Raw genomic sequence first — 20,044 nt, 5'->3', positions numbered from 1 at the left:
TTAAGCTTGAATTGTTTAACTTAACGTACCAGGAGTCAGGATGTTCGTGTGCAACAAATGGAGAGTGGTGAACACTGAGCTATTGATCACAATAAAAAGAATCATCACCTTTAATGACATGCCAACTTGTGTAAATTACTGCTCAATTTGATCCATTTTCACCCACTTCCAGTATCTGAATTAAAACAGCAGTTATAAATGTTAGACAAGGTCAGTTAGTAGAAGAAAAGACTCTGACATGCCCTTAAGAACAGAAATGCTACAGAGCAGCTACTGTCATACTTGATTTTTTTTTTAAAACCAATTAGCCATTGATTTCCTGGCATACAAGAGTATTGTACAAATCTTAAATTTTATTTTCAGGTACTACCCTCTTTAAAAGATTACTTTGTATTTACACTGCTAAAGATTTGTATAACAAGTTTATCCCAAATTAAATAATATTTAAAACAATCATGATTGCATAACTTTTCTACTTTAAATTATTAACCCAATTAGTGCTTTATTCACATTTTAAAAACTTGTACAATTTATTACAAATATAAAACAGTGCAGTTTTCCATACATTATCTCAACTCTGAGACAAACACTTAAAAGACATGGAAAAAGATTTAATTTCTATAAACATAACATTTGCATCACTCACATCCTTATTTTCAACGTCCTTCCCTACCCCCTGATTTAAAAAGATCAAACATACAACATACTGTAGGTTTATTTTTATTCAAAAAGTTACTGTCTCAAGACATAAATACAAATCAGAAAACAGTACAATTAGGACAATAGAATGTGGAGGACAACAGGTTAAGGTAAATATATAAAACATTTTAGCTGGTTGAAAACATAAAGCTGTAAGAACTGCTTTCACAAAGAAACACTCGTTCAAGAGTAAGAAAAAATCAATTTAAGTTTAAAATCATATATACAGTCCTCTCAGCAGTTCTATTAAATGCAGTGGTGTGAAAAACAATATAGGCAGTACTTTTAGAAATGAGAATATTTATTTATGTAAAATGAGTTAGGCAGATCTGGTTTTGAGTATATGGTTATCCCATGACTTAGTAAAATAATTACATTTTATCATGATCCTTTAGATAATCTATGGTTTTTGGCTACCACAGCCCAATGTTTAATTTCTGAATCTAAAAAACAGGAAGCCTTTTCATGTTCACCCATTTGGGGAAATTCTTGTATTGCAAGCGTATTAAGGCATGGAATGATTAAAATAATATACCTCAAGAACTGAGAGACAACTGACAAAAAATATACATATGTAATATAAGTTAATATTTCCTTTAAAATGATGTCTAGCTGCCTAAGCCTTGCAAAATAAGTTGATGTCAAAATGGCATAGATCCACTTTCTGTTTTAAACTGATTTAATTTATTTGTGAAAGGACAAAAAATGAAGTTTAAAGCTTAGCTTTCAAAGAATATTATGGGGTGGTTTATGAATTTCTATTATCCAATCTAATTTACATACAGAGGAAATGTACTGTAACCTGTTAGAAGTATCTTTAACCTGAAGACTGCTTGCAAAGACAGATAGATAAAACAATATAAAATACAAATTTAAAAATCATTTTTAAAGCATGAATTCTCATGCTTTTCTATTTTTAAACATTGTTAAACTTTCAATATATTTCTGAAACCTCATAATTTTAAGTTGGAATTTAAAAGTAAGAAAAAACTAAACAAACTGCGCAATTATAAAATCAGCACCAATTTATATATATATATAATTTTATTTAAAATTTAGATCCCTATTCCCACACTCTAATAAGCTGTATAATTTTTGTTTAGAATTTTTCTGCAAACATACTACAATAAGCTTCTTTTATTTGGAGACAAAATACAGTGGCACTACTGGAAGGAATTTCACAACATTACATTTTTCTTAAAGGACAAGCAAACTTTCAGGGTTGATAATGGGGCGAGCATGACTGAATTATGTTACTTTCTGGCAGTTCTGAGAAGGCTAGAATGAAACTTTTGGATTTGAAAAACATTTTAGATGAAAAAATTGATAACATTCTGCATTTAAGCTTACTTTTCTCCATGATTATCTTAATTAAAACAAAAGCTTCTCTTGATGCAGATTAAGCATTTAATTTAAAATGCCAAAACTCTGCTGGTTTTACAATTCTAGAAAATCAATCCATCTGTCATTTCAGTTCATGTATGTAAACAAACCCAGCAGAGCTCATGATTATTTAGTACACCCAATAAACGTATAAAAAGAGGAGCTCAAATCTGTACCAAGCACCTCTCAGAATGTTAGATTAAAACAAATGTGGAATACTTATGATTCAGAAATAAACTAACACATAAAATATTGGTTTTTCAACAAAAACTGTAGCTTATCCTCAAACTGTTTACTTGTCCTTTACATTTCATTTTTCAGGCAAACAAAACTGCCCCTTCAATGCACTTGATCTTGAAAGCATGTCATTCTCCTTAGAGAAAAATCTGTTCAGAATTTCACTGTATCTACCACAATTTTGTATTTAAAAACTTCCTCTTCCACTTAGAAAATGACTTCATCGTGGATTTATTTGCTGATCTGGTATTAAAACATTGACACTCCAAGAACCTAAAACAAAGAGAAAAATTTTATATATTAAAAGTGGCCTGCTAGTCAATTTATATTTTTCTACAAATTCTAACTTAAATGTAAAGAATAAGACACAGAACGTACTACTTAGATTACATCACACCAAGACACATACAAATGTTCCAATATATTTAAAATTTTCTATCCTCTCCTCAATCCAAAATTAGCAAAAATGAAGAGGAAATTACCAAGTCTGTAGTATGGAAGCAATACATCTCATATCTATTTATTAGCGGATCCTCAAAAGAATTGAAATATATGTCTATCAAAAAAACAGCACAACTCTTCATCATATTTCTATGAATTTAGATAAAATAAAAATTAGCTAGTTTTTCCATGAGTTAACTATCTGGAATTCTTTGAAGATGTCAATTTCTCAGGCCCAAAACAGAAGTTGAGTCTTCAGAACTGTTAAAAAGCAGTTAGTCTTGGATGGAGTGGCCTATATGCATGTATGGTCTGGTGCAGAGACTGTCTATAAAGAAGACATCTTGCCTCTCAGTTGCTGTCCAGATACAGAGACTAAACAGTGGGTACTGATGAAGGCAACGTATTCAGAAAAATACAACTAGTAAGTAATCTAATAAAACCAAAGTCTCACTTGAGAGACCACATGATTAAGTGAAAGAAAGCTGGATCTGGGTGAAGAATCTGCTCAGGCTTATCTGACACCAAGGAGAGCAAGCTGCTTCCTGAACTATCAAAAACAGGTTCCAGGACTGACGACCCCAAACCAAAAATATCCAGATGCGTTCATTTTCCTCCTTTGCTTTGTATAGGACTTTGAGGATCAAAATATAGTGCAGTGCAACTATGTAAAAGAAATTTCATTCCCTGTTGTAGCAAGAATTTATACAATACTGATGTGCACCTGCTCCTCTCTCTGGCATCAAACCAACTCTTAATGTTGACCTTGGCACTAACAATTAACATGCAACTGAAGTAAACTATAAAAGGAATATAAAAATATATTGTGATGAGAAACCAGTAGTCCTAGGTGCCAATGACACTGTGTGTGCGCCACAAAACAAGTGAGATCGCAGGGAACTATCATGACTTCTTTAAAAACTAAATTTTGGATCCATATGGTGCACAGAACCATCATAACCTAATTGCTTTTTAATGTGTCCAGCGTCTATACCAAAGGGCACAAACTCCAAGAGTGAGGGATCTGTACAAGCAATTCCATGAAGAAACCTATAATAACCCTACCCAGGCGGAATGTGTGTTTATAAAATTAAACAGCATAATTGGCTTATTTTTAAATACTGAGTGATACAATTCCTGAATGATGTTTTTATATGGATTAATCATTGAAATCTTTGAAATGAGTAGCTCAAGACAGATTTTTCTTCTTTAAATTTAAGCAGATTAATTCATTTTGTCTTGCACATTCACTTGACTCAGAATATGCTCTGGATGCATGCACTTGCAGTACTGTAATTTATCATCTGCTGCCATCATGTGGTAATGCTGATAAACTGCAAGTACAGATGCATGTTTAAATTTAAGCTCTATTTAAGGTGAAAATCCCAGCAAAAGTATATGCTCTGTGAGAGTGTTTTAGTAGGAATGGGGTAAAAGGATGGAGTAGGTGGCAGCAAAGGAACAGAAGTGAGCCTGTGGTAAAGATATAAGCTATGATTTAAGTTTTGAGGTCAGAACCATCCGACTGGAAATGTATAATGGCCCCGGATTCAGAGGAACGAACCCTGTGTCAGATGAAATTGGCGACCAGGCTGAACAACATTAACATTTTAGTAAGATGAAAAAGAGGTTTACAACAGTTCCACTACCTACAATTAATGGAAAGGCATTATATTTTACATTTGAAATAAAGCTTAGTGTGTAGCTGGTGTTCCCCACAGGTGCTATCTGAGGAGAGCACCAAAATCCTATTAAAAAAGCCATACTAGTGCAAATCCTGGAATGACTTCCTGCTATCAGAAGATGCCTGCTAATATGGAGTATGTACATGAGCCAGATAAATGGATATTGGGCAGGGGATGGGAGGGGAGGGGGTTTAAAACTTTAATGGAATTTATATTACATATCCTTCCACTAAATAAACCCCGCCCCTTTATAATTTTGACTGTATGTAGGTCAGATTTTTTTCCTAATTCCATTTTTCTTCCTCATGCCCCCATGAAGGTTTCCTGGACCCACAGAACATCTCCTGTTTCCCTTTCCTACCAGAGCCTGGCTGTTTGGATGCTGCAGCTTGTTATTCTCAATGTAATTTTGTAATACTAAGAGAATGCTGAAAATGGCTAAAAATGACAGCTGGTTCTGAGAGGGAAGGGAAAAGGATGTTTACAGCTGTTTGCTTTCAGAATTAATAACCAGGCTACTTTTAACTGGAGGTGACTGATGAAAGGAGCTGGATTAAAGGTTCCTGGTTCAGCTTGTTGACCTATGATGACAAGTTTATATGGAGGCTGGAGACAGCAAGGAAGGTGGGTGAGGGAAGGGAAAAATAGCTGTTCAAGTCGGAATCACAGGCTTTAGTGGCCCGTGCAGCTAACGCTTTCAATAAGAAAAAAAAAATGCCTCTGCCCACTACAGATAATAGGGGAAACATATTTAAACATTTCTCCCCTATTTAAATTCTGTAACCTATGTAGCACAAAGGATGTAAGTGATGCATACTTTGATTGGTGAGGCGACCCCAGCCAGTCATTGCTGACAACTGGCTGTGAAATTACCTGAATGGCTCATTCAGCCAGAACAGGGATCTTTGCTTAGAGTCCAGTCACAGGAGTGGTCTACGCTAGGGGGGAGGGGAGATCGATCTAAGATACGCAACTTCAGCTACGAGAATAGCGTAGCTGAAGTCGACGTATCTCGTCTAGATGAGACGCGATAAATCGAACCCCAATAGATCAATTACTACCCGCCAATCTGGCGGATAGTGAAGACGTACCCACATAGTATATAATATATACTATTAACTGCTCCTACAGAAATGTCTTTCCACATTAGTAGTACTGTCTTCTTTTCATTTTGCTTTTGACCTAACCACAGGGAATTACACTCAGAACATGGAAAATCAGAAACTTGGAAATACCTTAATATCACCAGTGTGTGGTATTTCAGTTATACCTACTTAGAAATTCAAGAATATTGTTTACATTAATTACTTTTCCTGTCATGAAAAAAGCCACTACTGATATCATTTGAAGTATCTTCTATTACATAGTCAAATTCTGAAAATTTTACAAAACAGAATTACAGCAGAAGACAGTTTCATCAGCTATATACCAGTTGTCAAAATAATCACAAAGTAGTCCTTAATATTTGATTATGTTGCCACAATCTTGGGTATTCCTTTCCAACTACATACCCGGTTGTATTATACATTTAATCTTACAATTAAAATTCTTTTTAGTTCCCCCCTCTTTTGACTAAACCTACTGATTCATCCATGATTGAAGCAGGGTCAAAGAAATCTGGTTTTAGCTCCGTTCTCTCTCTCCTGTTCTTTGATGGTGGCTAAAAAAAAGCAAGCAAACAAACTGTCACCAAATATGTTAATAGTAAGTTACATTAAAGGTACAGGAAAAAAGAACCACTTACTTTGGAGCACAGATGATATTCATACTTTAAAAGGGTAAAAATGTATTCTTAGGCAAAAACTAATTTTTATTCCTGCATAACTGTTTCTTTTTTACTTTTTGTATGACAGTTTGAACAAGTAGTATATTAAGTGCCAAAAATTATTTTAAAACATATGCAAATTCAACAAAATAAACTTAAAGTAACCTTCCTTTATTTCTTGAACTGGAATTCTTTGAGATGCATGGTCCCTATGGGTCATGACTCTTGGGTGTGCATGCACTCTGTATGCCCAAGATTGGGAAGTCTTCAACAGCAGCATCTGTTGGTTCAAGCCTGCACTTCCTCATGCTCCCAACGGAAGGCATAATGGGTGGCATGGACCAACCACTTCACTAGTTCTGAACTATCATGAATCACAAGATGACCCAAGCAGAAGGGAAGTAGGGTGGGTTGTGACTAACCACAGAAACCACACATCTGGGAGAACTCCAGTTACTATAAAGTAACTTTCCTTTCTTCTTCGTGTGCTGGTCCCTTCACTACAGGTGACTCCCAAGCAGTGCTCGTTGAAGGGGAAGGTGTGAGGAAATATGCTGTACCAAAGGAGGGGTCTCCAGGTGAAACGTGAACCATAGTATGCCTGGTGAAGGTGTGTATGAAGCCACAAGTAGCTGCTCTATACATCTCTGAGGGGGATATTCCCTGTAAGAAGGCTACCAATGCTGACTGGGCTCTCGTAAAAGGGGCCCTGACCGTTTGAGGAGATGGGGTTTTCATAAGATCATAGCAAAGGGCATGCTATGGAAATCCATAGGAAATCCACAGAGCTTTTGGGAGCCCCTTCATTCTTCTGCAACAGCAGTGAACAACCTTGTAGACTTCTGAAAGGGTGCCAGTTCTGTGCAAGTAGAAGACTACAGCCCTGCACACATCTGGGGAAGGGAGTCTTGTCTTCTCCAAACTGTTGTAAGATATGGGGTAAAATACCAGAAGGTGAGAAGTCTGGTTAAGGGGAAACCCAGAAGGCACTTTAGATATGAACTTTGGATGTAGTTGCAAAGAAACCCTGCCCTTGTGAAAAACTGTGTAAGATGGCTCTGCCACAAGGGCCCCAAGCTCCCCAACCCTTCTACCAGAGATAACTGCCATCAAGGAGGAGTACAGGAGGAAAGTACAGGAGGAAACAGGAGGCTAAGGGTTCAAACAGTGGTCTCATAAGAGCAAAAAGGACAAGGTTCAGATCTCAGGTAGGATCCAGTTTTGAAACTGGAGGGAATGTCCCTATGATGCCCTTCAGAAACTTTGCAGTAGTGGGATAGGTAAAGACCAAGCAGTCCTCCAGGGGAGGGAAAACATTGATGGCTCCAGATAGGTACATTTGGAAGCTAATAGACAAGACATCTGCAATGAAAGAAGATATTCCAGTATGAGGAGGATTCCCGATGCCACCGGAAATAAGTGGAGCTGCTGGCACCAAAGAGAGAATCATTGCCATTTAGCGGAACAGCATTTCCCCACAAAGGGTCTCCTCAGAGCATGCCCTCTGTTTTCACTGTCCATCGAAAAACATGCCAGATGCAGGGAAGCTGAGTTGGGGTGATTCATCCTGGCCCTGTCCTGGGACAGCAGGTTCAGGAATGGTTGTAGGTGGATGCACAGATGGGAAGATAGCTGTAGGATGGTGGTGAAGCAGAAATGCCTTGGCCACCAGCAAGTTATCAGGATCAGTTGCCCAGTTGAGCTCAATGTTCCTGAGTATGGGCGACAATAGGGGAATGGGAGTGAAGGCAAACCTCAGTGGATCTGACCATTGCACCAGGAAGGTGGCCCATCTGGAGTTGAGGTCTTGGGCAGTCTGGGAGCAGTGTGCTGGGCACTCCTTGTTCTGTTAGGTTGCAAAGAAGATCCCAAGATGAGACCCCCTTCTCCTCCTGCCCTACTACTGAAAGATGTGCTACACTATAAATGGGTAGAGTTCCCATTCGTGAATCTAATAATAAATAAATAATAATAATAATATATGGAGATATCCTATCTCCTAGAACTGGAAGGGACCATGAAAGGTCATCGAGTCCAGCCCCCTGCCTTCACTAGCAGGACCAAGTACTGATTTTGCCCCAGATCCCCTAAGTGGCCCCCTCAAGGACTGAACTCACAACCCTGGGTTTAGCAGGCCAATGCTCAAGCCGCTCAGTCTGACAGGGAATTCATTACCCCTGGAATGTGCTACCAAGAGTGTGACCTGACGCCTGATGCACCAATTCCAGAGCTAGACTGCTTCTCTGCAGAGTGGGGTAGGTCTCACGCTTCCCTACTTCTTTATATAGTAGATGGTGATGCTATTGTCTATTCTTGACCTGCATGCATGAGATCCAAATAATGGCTAGAAATGTCTTGCATACTTTGTGAACCGCCCAAAGTGCAAATAGGTTGATTCGTAGCCTGGATTTGTATGGGGACCAGGAAAATTGGGCAGTCTGATTGTCGAGATGCATTCCCTATCCCAGTAGGGAAGCATCCACGATGAGCGTCTTTGTAGATTGTGTGGGAACACAAGACACACACAGACACACACACAGTTTTCCCACCAAGTGAGCAATGTCAACATGTCCTGTGGAAAAGAAACTTTCTTGTCCAAAGGATCACTGTTCTGGGCTGTCTGTAGCCAGATTTGAAGGTGTCATAAGTGCAGCCATTTGCATGGGATGACACAGGCGCATGCTGCCTTGTGGCCTAACAGGACTAAGCAGAATAAGACTATAATCTGAGGGCTGAAATGAGGCAGATGACGAGATTCCTCCTGGCAAGGAATCAGTCCTGAAGTAAATAGGTGCTCCCTGTGACTGAGTTCAGGTCTGCCCTGATAAACTGTATGGTTTGTGTGGATATTAAATTTATTTGGAGTCCTAAGGAACAATTTGAAGTGCAGCGGCGGTTGCTGAGTAATTCCTGGCATGGCTGACTATGAACAGCCAATCATTCAGCTAGGAAAATATTGGTCTGCCTTGCCTGTGAAGGTAAGTGGCCACCACTGCAAGCATTTTGTAAAGACCCTCGGGGCTACTGAGAGGCCAACGCGGAGCATTGTGTACTGAAAATGTTGTTATATATGGCTAAAGAGAGTGCTAATCTCAAAGGGAAGGTCCTCAGTGGTAGTATGGACTGCTCTGGTAACCCTGAAGCCATGAACCCCTTCTCATGACTACTAAAATAGCAAAGGAATGTGATGCTGTGTCCAGTGTATCAAGGGACTCCATCATCCAGGATGGCCTGGAAGTGAGGCCTGCATTCCGGAGGCAGTTTGTTCACAAATTCAAATAGCTTGTTTTAATTCAAGAAGTCATATCTAGACATGAACATGTGGTAATTTGCTATTTGGAATGCTAAACTGTCCAATGAGAAAAAACTTCCTTCTGAAGAGATCCAGCTGCTTTGCATCTTTGTCCAGTGGAGTGGATTGGGCTGGTGTAGCCGGCTTTTCTCTGTGACAGCCTGAACCACCAAGGAGTTTGGATTAAGCTGAGAAAACAAATATTCTGCTGCTTTGTGGGAAAATAAACAAAATTGTTTCTCAACCCTCTTTGGGGTTGGGTCACATCTGGCAGGTGTGTGCCAAACCACTCTGGAGAGAGTCACAGCCTGGAGAATGTCTAGGAACTCCTGGGTCAGATCTTGGACCTCCTCAAGCAGAACCTGACAAGAGTCTGATTCTCCTGAGATGGTCCTGGTACCACTTAAAGTTGTCCATTGGTGATAGAGACTCTAGCAATACTGCCTCATCTGGAGAGGACAAAGAAAGCACTGCTGGTGGAGCTGATGCTAGTAGCTATTCCTCCTCCATCTACTGTTCCAGTGGAGCCTCTGGTTCGGGTGGATGGTGCAGGAGGAAGAGTCAAGGAAGACTTCTTTTTAGAGGAAGTAAGAAATATGTACCTCTTCTTGCAGGGATTTTGCCCTTATCTTCCTCATGCTTCCACTGCATGGAGTCCTTATGCTTGCTGAAGGACTCCAATCCATTGAGAGCGGGTGCGGAGGGCTGCCCAGAGGCTCCAGATGGGTTGATGTGGGGAGGGAGGGCTCAGGCAGGGCCTCGTGGAGATCTCTATAAGGTACCTCCAGAACCTGAACTCATGAGATTGTCTGGTTTATGGAAGGAAAGCACAGCAGATGCCACATTTCGAAGGAATGTTTGCTTCTCCAAGGCAATACTGATGGTCTTGTGCAGGTTACTCAACTGGATAATCCAGGGACATTCCACTAAAGGCTTGAAGCCTGGAACTTTGGACATAATAGGTGTCTGAAACAGTGAGGGAACTGCGGGGGTGGGGGGTGAAGGGGACCCACATTATCCCCAACTCAATATCCAAAAGTTTAACCACTATTTATATTTACAGGTATGATGAAGCAGAACACTAAAGAGGAGAAACAGACACTGGAAAATTCTGTCCCAGACTGTAACTGGAGAGGCAATCAGACTATTCTCCCCTTAATGCCCTCAGTTGAGAGCATGAAAAGGTGTAGGGGCAGACCAACAGACACTGCCATTGAAGAGATTCTGATCCTGGCCACTACGAATGTATGTGCATGCCATACTGACTACCCACAGGAACCACAAAGTGAAGAGGAACTTTGAATAATAAAAAAAAGGAACTGTGCTGCCAATATCTTTACATTAAAAAAAACCTGCCAAAACTGTTAAAACCACCTTCAGGTTTTTTTTTAAAAAACATGACCACTAATTGTTCTGTGATGCAAAGAAAATAAGTTTATTTAAGAAGAATCACTGGCTTTAGCTAATACTGAAATAATAGCAGGCTTAAATTAAAAAAAAATCATTAAATTTTCTTACCAAGTCTATGTCCATGGTATCAAAATCCATGCCTTCATTTAGGTCTTCGATTCGCCCTTCTGATGACATCATCACATCTTCAACAATCGGCTCCTCATCATCTTCCATCAGGCTTGTACCACGCCGACTGAAGAAATTAGAAGAAAAAGATTTATTTAGCACTGACCTGAGCTACTCAAAATAAAAAATAAAAACATATTAGAAAATCCTGTATATGAATTACAATTGTAATGAAGAGTGATGGAACTAAAGAAAGGAAGTGAGAGTTTGGTTATCTATCGCTGAACCTGAACGACATAAAACCAGGCTCAGCCCATGAAAAAAAGCTCTCTTTTTATTTCATATGAAGAGAGGAGACTGGGAAGAACTACAGGTTTGCTGTACACCATCATCATCTTCAGCACTATTGGTGTACGGACATAACAGATCTCAGAAAATATCAGACTCATGGCCAATTTATGTGACTCAAAAGAATGATTTTTGTTACTCTTTTCACAGTCTGAGGTGCTTAAATTGACTGGACTTTTTCATTTGGATCTGAGATCTTAGAAACCCGACTTGTTTTACTTTATCAGATAAAGGAACAGAACCACCTTCTCCAAGGGCAAGTCTACTTGAGATGCACTGTAAAAAACAAATGTAATAGTATTTTTCAATTCACCTAATACAAGTACTGTAGTGCAATCTCTTTATTATCAAAGTTGAACTTACAAATGTAGAATTATGTACAAGAAAACCCTGCATTCAAAAATAAAACAATGGAAAACTTTAGAGCCTACAAGTCCACTCAGTCCTACTTCTTGTTCAGCCAATTGCTCAGACAAACAAGTTTGTTTACATTTGCAGGAGATAATGCTGCCCACTTCTTGTTTACAATATCACCGGAAAGTGAGAACAGGCGTTCATGTGGTACTGTTGTAGCCAGAGAGCAAAAAATATTTATGTACCAGATGCACTAAAGATTCATATGTCCCTTCATGCTTCAACCACCATTCCAAAGGACGTGTCCATGCTTGATAACCATCCAAAGCAGTGCCGACTGATGCATGTTCATTTTCATCATCTGAGTCAGATGCCATTGGTGGTTCAAGTTTTTTTTTTTTTTAATAATAGAATATCGGGGTTGAAAGGGACCTCAGGAGGTCATCTAGTCCAACCCCCTGCTCAAAGCAGGAACAATCCCCAACTAAATCCCCAAATGGCCCCCTCAAGGATTGAACTCTCAACCCTGGGTTTAGCAGGCCAATGCTCAAACCACTGAGCTATCCCTCCCCCCTTCTGTAGTTTACGCATCATAGTGTTGCTCTTATAAGACTTCTGAAAGCATCTCTGCACCTTGTCCCTCCCAGATTTTGGAAGGCACTTCAGATTCTTAAACCTCACATTGGTATCTTCTTTGCATTTTGTCAAATTTGCAGTGAAAGTGTTCTTAAAAGAACAACATCCGCTGGGTCATCATCCAAGACCGCTATAACATGAAATATATGGTAGAATGCAGGTAAAACAGAGCAGGAGACGTACAATTCTTCCCCAAGGAGTTCAGCCACAAATTTAATTAACACATTTTTTTAACTAACATCATCAGCATGGAATCATGTCCTCTAGCCGAAGCATGAAGGGACATAAAAATGTTTAGCATATATGGCACGTAAATACCTTACAATGCCGGCTACAAAAGTGACATATGAACACCTGTTCTCACTTTCAGGTGACACTCTAAATAAGAAGCGGACAGCATTATCTCCTGTAAACGTAAACAAACTTGTTTGCCGTAGGCTCAAAAGTTTTCCATTGTTTTGTTTTGAGTGCAGTTATGTAACAAAAAAAAATCTACATTTTTAAGTTGCACTTTCACCATAAAGAGATTGCATTACAGAACTTGTATGAGGTGAACTGAAAAAAGAAAAAAAAAGAAAAAAAACACCTTACTTTGGTTTGCCATTTTTATAGTGCAAATATTTGTAATAAAAAGTAACAATATAAAGTGAGCACTGTCTACTTGGTATACTGTGTTGTAATCGAAATCAATATATTTGAAAGTGTAGAAAAAGATCCTAAAATATTTAATAAATTTCAATTGATATTCTATTAACAGTGCGATTAAAACTGCGATTGATCACGATTAATATTTTTTTTGCTAATCGCGTGAGTTAACTGCGATTAAATCAACAGCCCTAGTACAGTCGCTTCCAATCCCAGTCATAAGGGGTGGATTTAAATTGGTATGTGTGTCACTTTTCACGCACAGCATTGACAATTAGGTTATTTAGAGTGGCGTGAGAAAAAAGGAATTCCATGTCTTTAGTGGGAACCTAATATTTCTTGTTTGCCTGCTTGTAGGTTGGTGGCATGAATGCTGGGCTCTGCCAAATAACCTTGGCCAGATCGAGAAGGGCCTCATTGACAGGTAGGGCTATTTTGGACAATGAAGATGCATGCAGGATGTCGAGCAATTTGTGCTGCTGTTCTTTCACTTCCTCCAAAGGAACCTGGAGGGAGTCTGCTATCTTGCAAAACAGCTCCTGAAAGTGTTTAAAGTCATCTGTTGATATAGGGGGTGGGAAGTATGATAGCCTCATCGGGGGAAGAAAAGGAGTGGTAGTGTAACCTCCTCCTCTTGTTTTTCTTCCACGTCTACTCTTGGGAGTGTCTTGGTCTCTGGTGGTCGAGAGACGGGTGGTGATGGTGAATGTGTATGCCTCCAGCTTTACTCTACGGGAGGATTCTCAAACTGTGATCTGTACATGGCCCACGGATCATAGTGTGGCCAATGTGTAGGGAATGGCATGTGGGGTTGCATCCATGGCATTACGTACCAGGACCCTGGTTTGGTTGGAAGTCGCAGATAATAAGGATGTGTAGCTAATGAGTTTTGTGCCTGTCCTGAATGTAAGGGTAGGGGTAGTTCTCCTCTTCCTCGTCAGGGAAGAGCCGTACCATCCTCAGAGGAGAAAAGAAGTAGTGCTGTGACTCCGGAGAAAAGGATGGAGGCAGAAGGAGCTCATGTCTAAGTAATGGCAACTCAGACAGGTCAAGTATGAGCAGGTCCTTAGGGTATCTGAACTCCTGGGGAGGAGGGAGGAGCACCACTGGCACTGGCGGATGCATCAGTGCAGAGGGAGAGGTGCATTCGCTTGAGCAGCCGGCAGATGGAGTCGAGGTCTTGCATGGTGCCGAGGTGTCTTTGGTGCCAGAGAGCACACAGGTGCAGAGCTTGGTCGGTGCTGAATGGACTGTTGACACCAACAGAGTTGCCGGTGGTTTCATCGGTGCCATGGAGCCTGAAGTTGATTTGATTGGGGTGTCCGTTTTTGAAGATCTCGTGCCAGGGTCCTCAGTACCCAGAGATGGTGCTGTCGAATGCAGATCTGCTCGTTTTGGCTCTTTAGCTGTGGTACCAGAGGTACTCAGATGGTTCCTGGAGCTATGTCTCATCCCCAAAGATGTCAAAGCTACTGACTTTGTAGGGGATGGTGCTCTGGTGGGCGGTTTGTCAAGAGGGTGATGAGGTAGTTAGTTTCCTCCCGTCAGCACAGGAAAAAACAGTTACTAACCTTTGTTCTTCAAGATGTGTTGCTCATGTCCATTCCGTGCTCTGTGTGTGTGTGTGTGTGCTGCACGCACGTTGCTGGAGATATTTCCCTGGTTATATTTTGAGCTGGTTCTAGCACCCTCTGGAGCCATGCACAGGTATGCGCTAGTATAAGGGGTGGGGTGGGCACCACTGGCACCACACCCTCTCAGTTCCTTTGTGATGGTTATCTCTGACTAAGGGATTGGCGGGTGGGTCATGGAATGGACATGAGTAACACATCTCGAAGAACAATAGTTATGAAAGGTTAATAACCATTTTTTCTCACAAGCAGTACCCTAGGAGGTGGGCTTGGAGTTCATGGACATGCTGATTGTAACAATGCTCTCCCAAAACTAGCATCATCTTGGGCCTGTTGGGGGATGGCATTAGTAAAATGCGAAGGTATGAACTGATGACCAGGTTCGGCTCTGCAGATGTCCTGGATTGGTACCTGCGTGAGGAATGCTGCTGACAAAGCCTGGGCTTTTGTGGGCGCAATGGCTGGAGGGGGAACGTTTGCCTGTTCATAGCAAGCCAAATACAGGCAGTTATCCAGGATGAGATTCTTTGGGTTGATACTGGGAACCCTCTCATCCTTTCTGCTACTGCCACAAAGAGTCGCATGGATTTGCGGAAGGGCTTAGTCCTCTCAATATAAAAGGTGAGGGCCTGCCTAACGTCCAGAGTATGAAGCCATCATTCCTCTGAGCTTTTGTTCAGATTTTAGTAGAAAAATTATCTGGTTGTTGTGGAATTGTGACAACAGCAGGAAGGCTGGATGGGGGTGCGGTTGGATCTTGTCCTTGAAGAACACCTGTAAGGAGGTTCTGATCTCAGAGACCCTTCTGGCCAAGGTGATCACCATCAGGAAGGTGACCTTCCAGGAGAGAAGTAGTAGGAGCATGATGCTAACAGCTCGAAGAGGGGGCCCATAAGCCTGGACAGAACCAGGTTTAAGTCCCATGGGAAGTGGGGGTTCGGTTTGCGAACCTGAGGATAGAGTCTTTCCAACCCCTTGAGAAACGAGACTATCATATTATGAGAACACTATTCTGCCATTCACTGGGAGTGGAAGGCTGAGATGGCTGCCAGATGAACCTTAATAGACAAGAGTGCCAGACCTTGCTGCTTTGGGTGGAGCAGGTAGTCCAGGATAGACAGAAGATAAATTCTAGATGGAAAGAGATCCCGTTCAGAGCCCCCAACAAGGGAAACATTTCAATTTGGTCAAGTAGATAGTAGAAAGCCTCATACCAGGGCTATTTAGCAAAACCTGTTGAACCTATGCTGAGCAGGCCTGTTCTTCAGGATTCATCCACGCATTTAGGTGCAGAGAGGTGAGTTTCGGGTAAAGAAGCCAGCCATGGTCTTGTGAAATCAAGTCCGGGTGGAGTGGAAGCGAGAGTGGAGCTGCCACCGAGAGGTCCAGAATGTGCTGAACTAATGCTGGCATGGCCACGCTGGTGCTATTAGGATAACCCTTGCCTTATCCCATTTGATTTTTAGAGAACATTGTGAACAGCAAGGGGATCAGTGGAAAGGGATACGGCGGGTGGTTTTCCCATGAGAGCACAAAGGCATCGGAGAGGAAGCCTGTGCTGTGCCCACACAGTGAATAGAACTGATGGCATTTCCTGTTCTGATTGGTGATGAATAGGTACTCCTGAGGAGGATCCCACCTCTGGAAGATAACACAGATGACTTCCAGGTGAAGGGACCACTTGTGGTGATCTGCCAATACGGTCTGGGCTCCTGGGGCGTGAGACGCCTCGAGATGGAGTGTCTTGCACAAAAGTCCCATAGAGTGACGGCCTCCTGACCCAAGGTGGACGATTGGCCCCTCCTTGCTTGCTGATATAAAACATGGTTGCTGGAATGCCAGGATCAGGTAGGGCTTGCCCCTGGGTGGTGCCGGAGGACCCGGTGTCGGAAAGGTGCCCGACGAACCCTGTTCCCTTCTGGTTCTGGAAGCAACAGATAGTAGGTTCCCCAGTGGGTATCGTGGTGGCTCCCTGGTATCAGTGGAGGGTCCCACACCAGACTCAATTCTCTTGATGGAGTCGATGGTGCCGACGCATGTCCAGGGGTAGAAGAGCGGCCCAGTGCAGGTCTCACTCCGTCTCCCTGCTTGTTCCTCTTCTGCACCGGCGAGCGCCCTCTCTCAGTGCGCTGCTTTTTGTGCTTCTTCCATGGTACCAGGGATGAAGAACAGTATTGGGAAGCGCTTGGTGCCGAGGGAGCACTTTGCACCAACGCCGAAATACTCAGTGCCAAATTGGACTCGCTCGGCTCTGAGACAGGCTTGAGGGTGGCCTCTATGAGAATAGCCTTTAGTTTGATGTCCCGGTCCTTCTTAGTGTGGGGTCTGAAGTCTCAGATTTTACACTTGTTCTTAATGTGAGTTTCCCCCAAGCACTTTAAGCAACTCGTGTGCAGGTCACTCACGGGCATAGGTTTCCCACGAGAGGCACAAGACTTGAAATCTGGGGCATGCCCAGTCCCTGGGACAAAAAATCCTTTGATGATAAGACCTACATACACTAACTATATAACTATCACTTTCAAAAACTATATACGCTGAACTATTAACACTACGAACGGAGAAAAAGTCCAAAACCACTAGGAAGAGACTAGCCAAAGCAAAGAGGTAAGAAGGAATTGAGAGAGTGCGGGGCTGTCAGCACCCCTTATACCAATACACACACGCATGGCTCCAGAGGGTGCTAGAGCTGACCCAACGGATACCGCTAAGAGAAAAATCTCCGGCAACAGTACACGTAGTAAGCACATACCCAGCATGGAATGGACATGAGCAAGCACTCGAAGAAGAAAAGATTTCTTCTTAGAAGGATGTGGCGAATGAGGGTTGGTGGATGACCTAGCAGTGTGAGAGAGCCACATAAGGGAAGTGTCCAGACCATGGTCCGATGTTGGACGTAATGATCTCTCTATGAGAAGTCACAGCCAAATGTCTTGGTCTTTTTTGGCCCTGACAGTCAGGCTGTGGCAATGGGTACTCTTCTGTGGGATATGTCCCTCACCCAAGCAGTGGATGTACTGTGGGTGACTGTTGCTTACCGGGAATGCCTGCCAGCAGGAAACATACCTCTTAAATCTAGGAGATCCAGGTATAAGGATGAGGAAGAAAGCTTCCCTGGCGGGAATCGGGAAAATGAAATCCTAAATTACAAATTAACAGGAAGGGTAAGAGGAAGGAAAAATGATAAAGAAAAGAAATAACTACTAAACTACACTAAACTAAGAGGTAAGGCACTAACAGCTCCAAGGATGGAAAGGCTGTGCTCTGGATTCCGTCCCATACCAAAGGCACTTGAGAAGGAACTGAGAGGTAGATGGACTGCACAGAGCTATATATACACACATGCTACACGCGCCATGCAAGACAGGGAGGTGTGCATGTGTGGTCCAACGAGCACTGCTAATGAAGATCACTGATCCCAGGAGCAGGGAGCGCTGCTGCACCTACAGTGGAGTACCCATAGGGACATCACTCAACGAAGGAATCACTCTTGGTTCAACTAGACAGCCTGGTAGCTGGAAGGAACTGAGAGGTGGGTCAAAGCCATGGATCCTTTTATATGCTTTGGTCTAAATGTTCAGAGCCATGAGAGAGCATGGTCCCAAAGGCCAAAGCTTTCTAGCATGTTCTGGTAACAATACGTATGTGAAGGTGCTTCCCAAAACCATGGATCTCTACAGGCAATTCTTGAACCTACCCTTACAAAAACTACTGCCCACTCTTCCAATCCATTACTAATCATCGGCCCAAGAAAGCAGCATTGGCGCCGCAGAATGATGCGGATATTACACCCATCACTGACAACAGCCTATATGAGTGTGGGGTATTGTGTGTTTTCTCTCCCTGCCTAACAAAAATGAGATTAATTTTTAACAGTCTTAGTTTAAAAAAATTAAAAAATATATGTCACTCAGTAAACTCACTGACTGACAACCAGATGATTGGTTGTGGGCATGCCTAACGTGGGAGACACTTTATTAATTTATAATGTGTTAAATTCCATTGTTAGTTTTGTCATTTGGAGCAACTAGGCAATGTTTTACAGTTCTACTTTTTTAGATCTGTGTAAGTAAGTTTGGATAATCATAAGTACATACCATTGGACTTCTTGGACTAAACAACTTCTCTGAACTTCAAGTGTTTGTTTTTCAACAGTCACAAAAATTAAACATGATCTTGGAATCAAGACTTTTTCTTCTACACATATAAAGCTCTTGTTTTAATAATCTTTTTACTCAAAAAGATATTGCATTCGAAGTGTATTCTCCAGTACAATTCAATACAGTATACCAAAATTTGCCACAGATAACAGTTAATTTAGCATCAGATTCAAGTTCATATTTGTATCAAACTCATGTCATGCTAAAAGACATGGTATTACTTTAAATCTTTGGAATCTATATGAAAAAATAAAAATAGTAAGAAATGAAAGCTTAAACTGCTTAGTCATATAAGCTAAGTTAATTTTATTTTAGCTTCATTTCTATTTTGCCATTGCTTCCATCTCTAGGCATTTCTAAGATGCCAATTGCCAAGATATCAAGGCAACTCAAAAATAGTAAAATTCAAAAAGTGTAACGGGACTATACAAGTTTATATAGTCTATGAAGCCACGCACAAGAAAATTGAAAAAAATCATCATCTTTTTACTCAGTCTTACTCACATGGCATGCTGCAAGTTAGTTCTCAGTTTGACATAGTTCATCGCTGCCCTCTCTTGCTGTTGCCTAGCTGCTTCTTCTTGTTGTCTTTGAGCCAACATCCACGTTACTTGCGTGCTTAAAAAAAATTATTCTCCTTTAAATGTGAACTGGTTTCATATTTGAACAGTAATACAATGTATGTGTTAGTTGTTTCTACATACTTGTAATCAAGTGGAGCTTGATGGTGTTCAGGCTGCATTGGATATACACCCATGTAACTTTCTTCAGGTCGCAACCGCTTAGGCTCCCTCATGATTGTGGAAGTGAGTTGTGGCGTTTGCATCATGACTGGTGTGTGCATTGTCTGCTCCCTGTTCAACCACATGCTGTCACTACTACTGCTTTCTTCAGCTGAAAGTGAAGAACAATATCAGCATATACTTTTCACAACAATTTAAAATTAAATTATTTAAATATGACAAATATAGAGTGATATATCTTTCAAGGTGTCCATTAGGGATCAATAATAACTTTTAAGAATCTGCAGAGTAAAATGTACTCAAGAATGCCTTGGCACAACTGACCATTGCATAAATTATTTTAAATACCTTACCACTAAAAGCACATTGTTTTTTCCTTCACTTGATCTGTGTGCCCATGTCTTATCATTCAGACTTCCTATTCAGGGTAGCATTGCAAGAAATATATATACAGAAAATTAGGTTGTAAATATACATTAAAGGACAGAGATACTCTTATCAATCTGA

The 20,044-nt window shown here is 41.2% G+C and overlaps 1 protein-coding gene across 5 annotated transcripts in view; it reads right to left on the bottom strand.

The window, feature by feature from the left end:
* Positions 1–707: 707 nt before the first annotated feature.
* Positions 708–20,044, bottom strand: part of STAG2 (stromal antigen 2) — a 177,112-nt gene continuing 157,775 nt past the window's right edge. For all 5 annotated transcript variants that reach the window (XM_054039120.1, XM_054039122.1, XM_054039123.1 and 2 more), the window contains 5 exons: positions 19,499–19,688; positions 19,299–19,412; positions 11,021–11,147; positions 6,028–6,105; positions 708–2,592 (listed from right to left, as the gene is read on the bottom strand). In XM_054039120.1, the coding sequence (XP_053895095.1) occupies positions 2,569–2,592; positions 6,028–6,105; positions 11,021–11,147; positions 19,299–19,412; positions 19,499–19,688 (533 nt within the window). In that variant the 3' untranslated portion in view covers positions 708–2,568. The remainder of the gene's footprint in view (positions 2,593–6,027; positions 6,106–11,020; positions 11,148–19,298; positions 19,413–19,498; positions 19,689–20,044) is intronic.

The sequence above is a fragment of the Malaclemys terrapin genome, chromosome 9 (assembly GCF_027887155.1).
Source record: "Malaclemys terrapin pileata isolate rMalTer1 chromosome 9, rMalTer1.hap1, whole genome shotgun sequence".
Classification (NCBI taxonomy): Eukaryota; Metazoa; Chordata; order Testudines; family Emydidae; genus Malaclemys; species Malaclemys terrapin.
The sequence above is the reverse complement of the archived record's forward strand: the minus strand, read 5'-3'. Positions and strand labels throughout refer to the sequence as shown.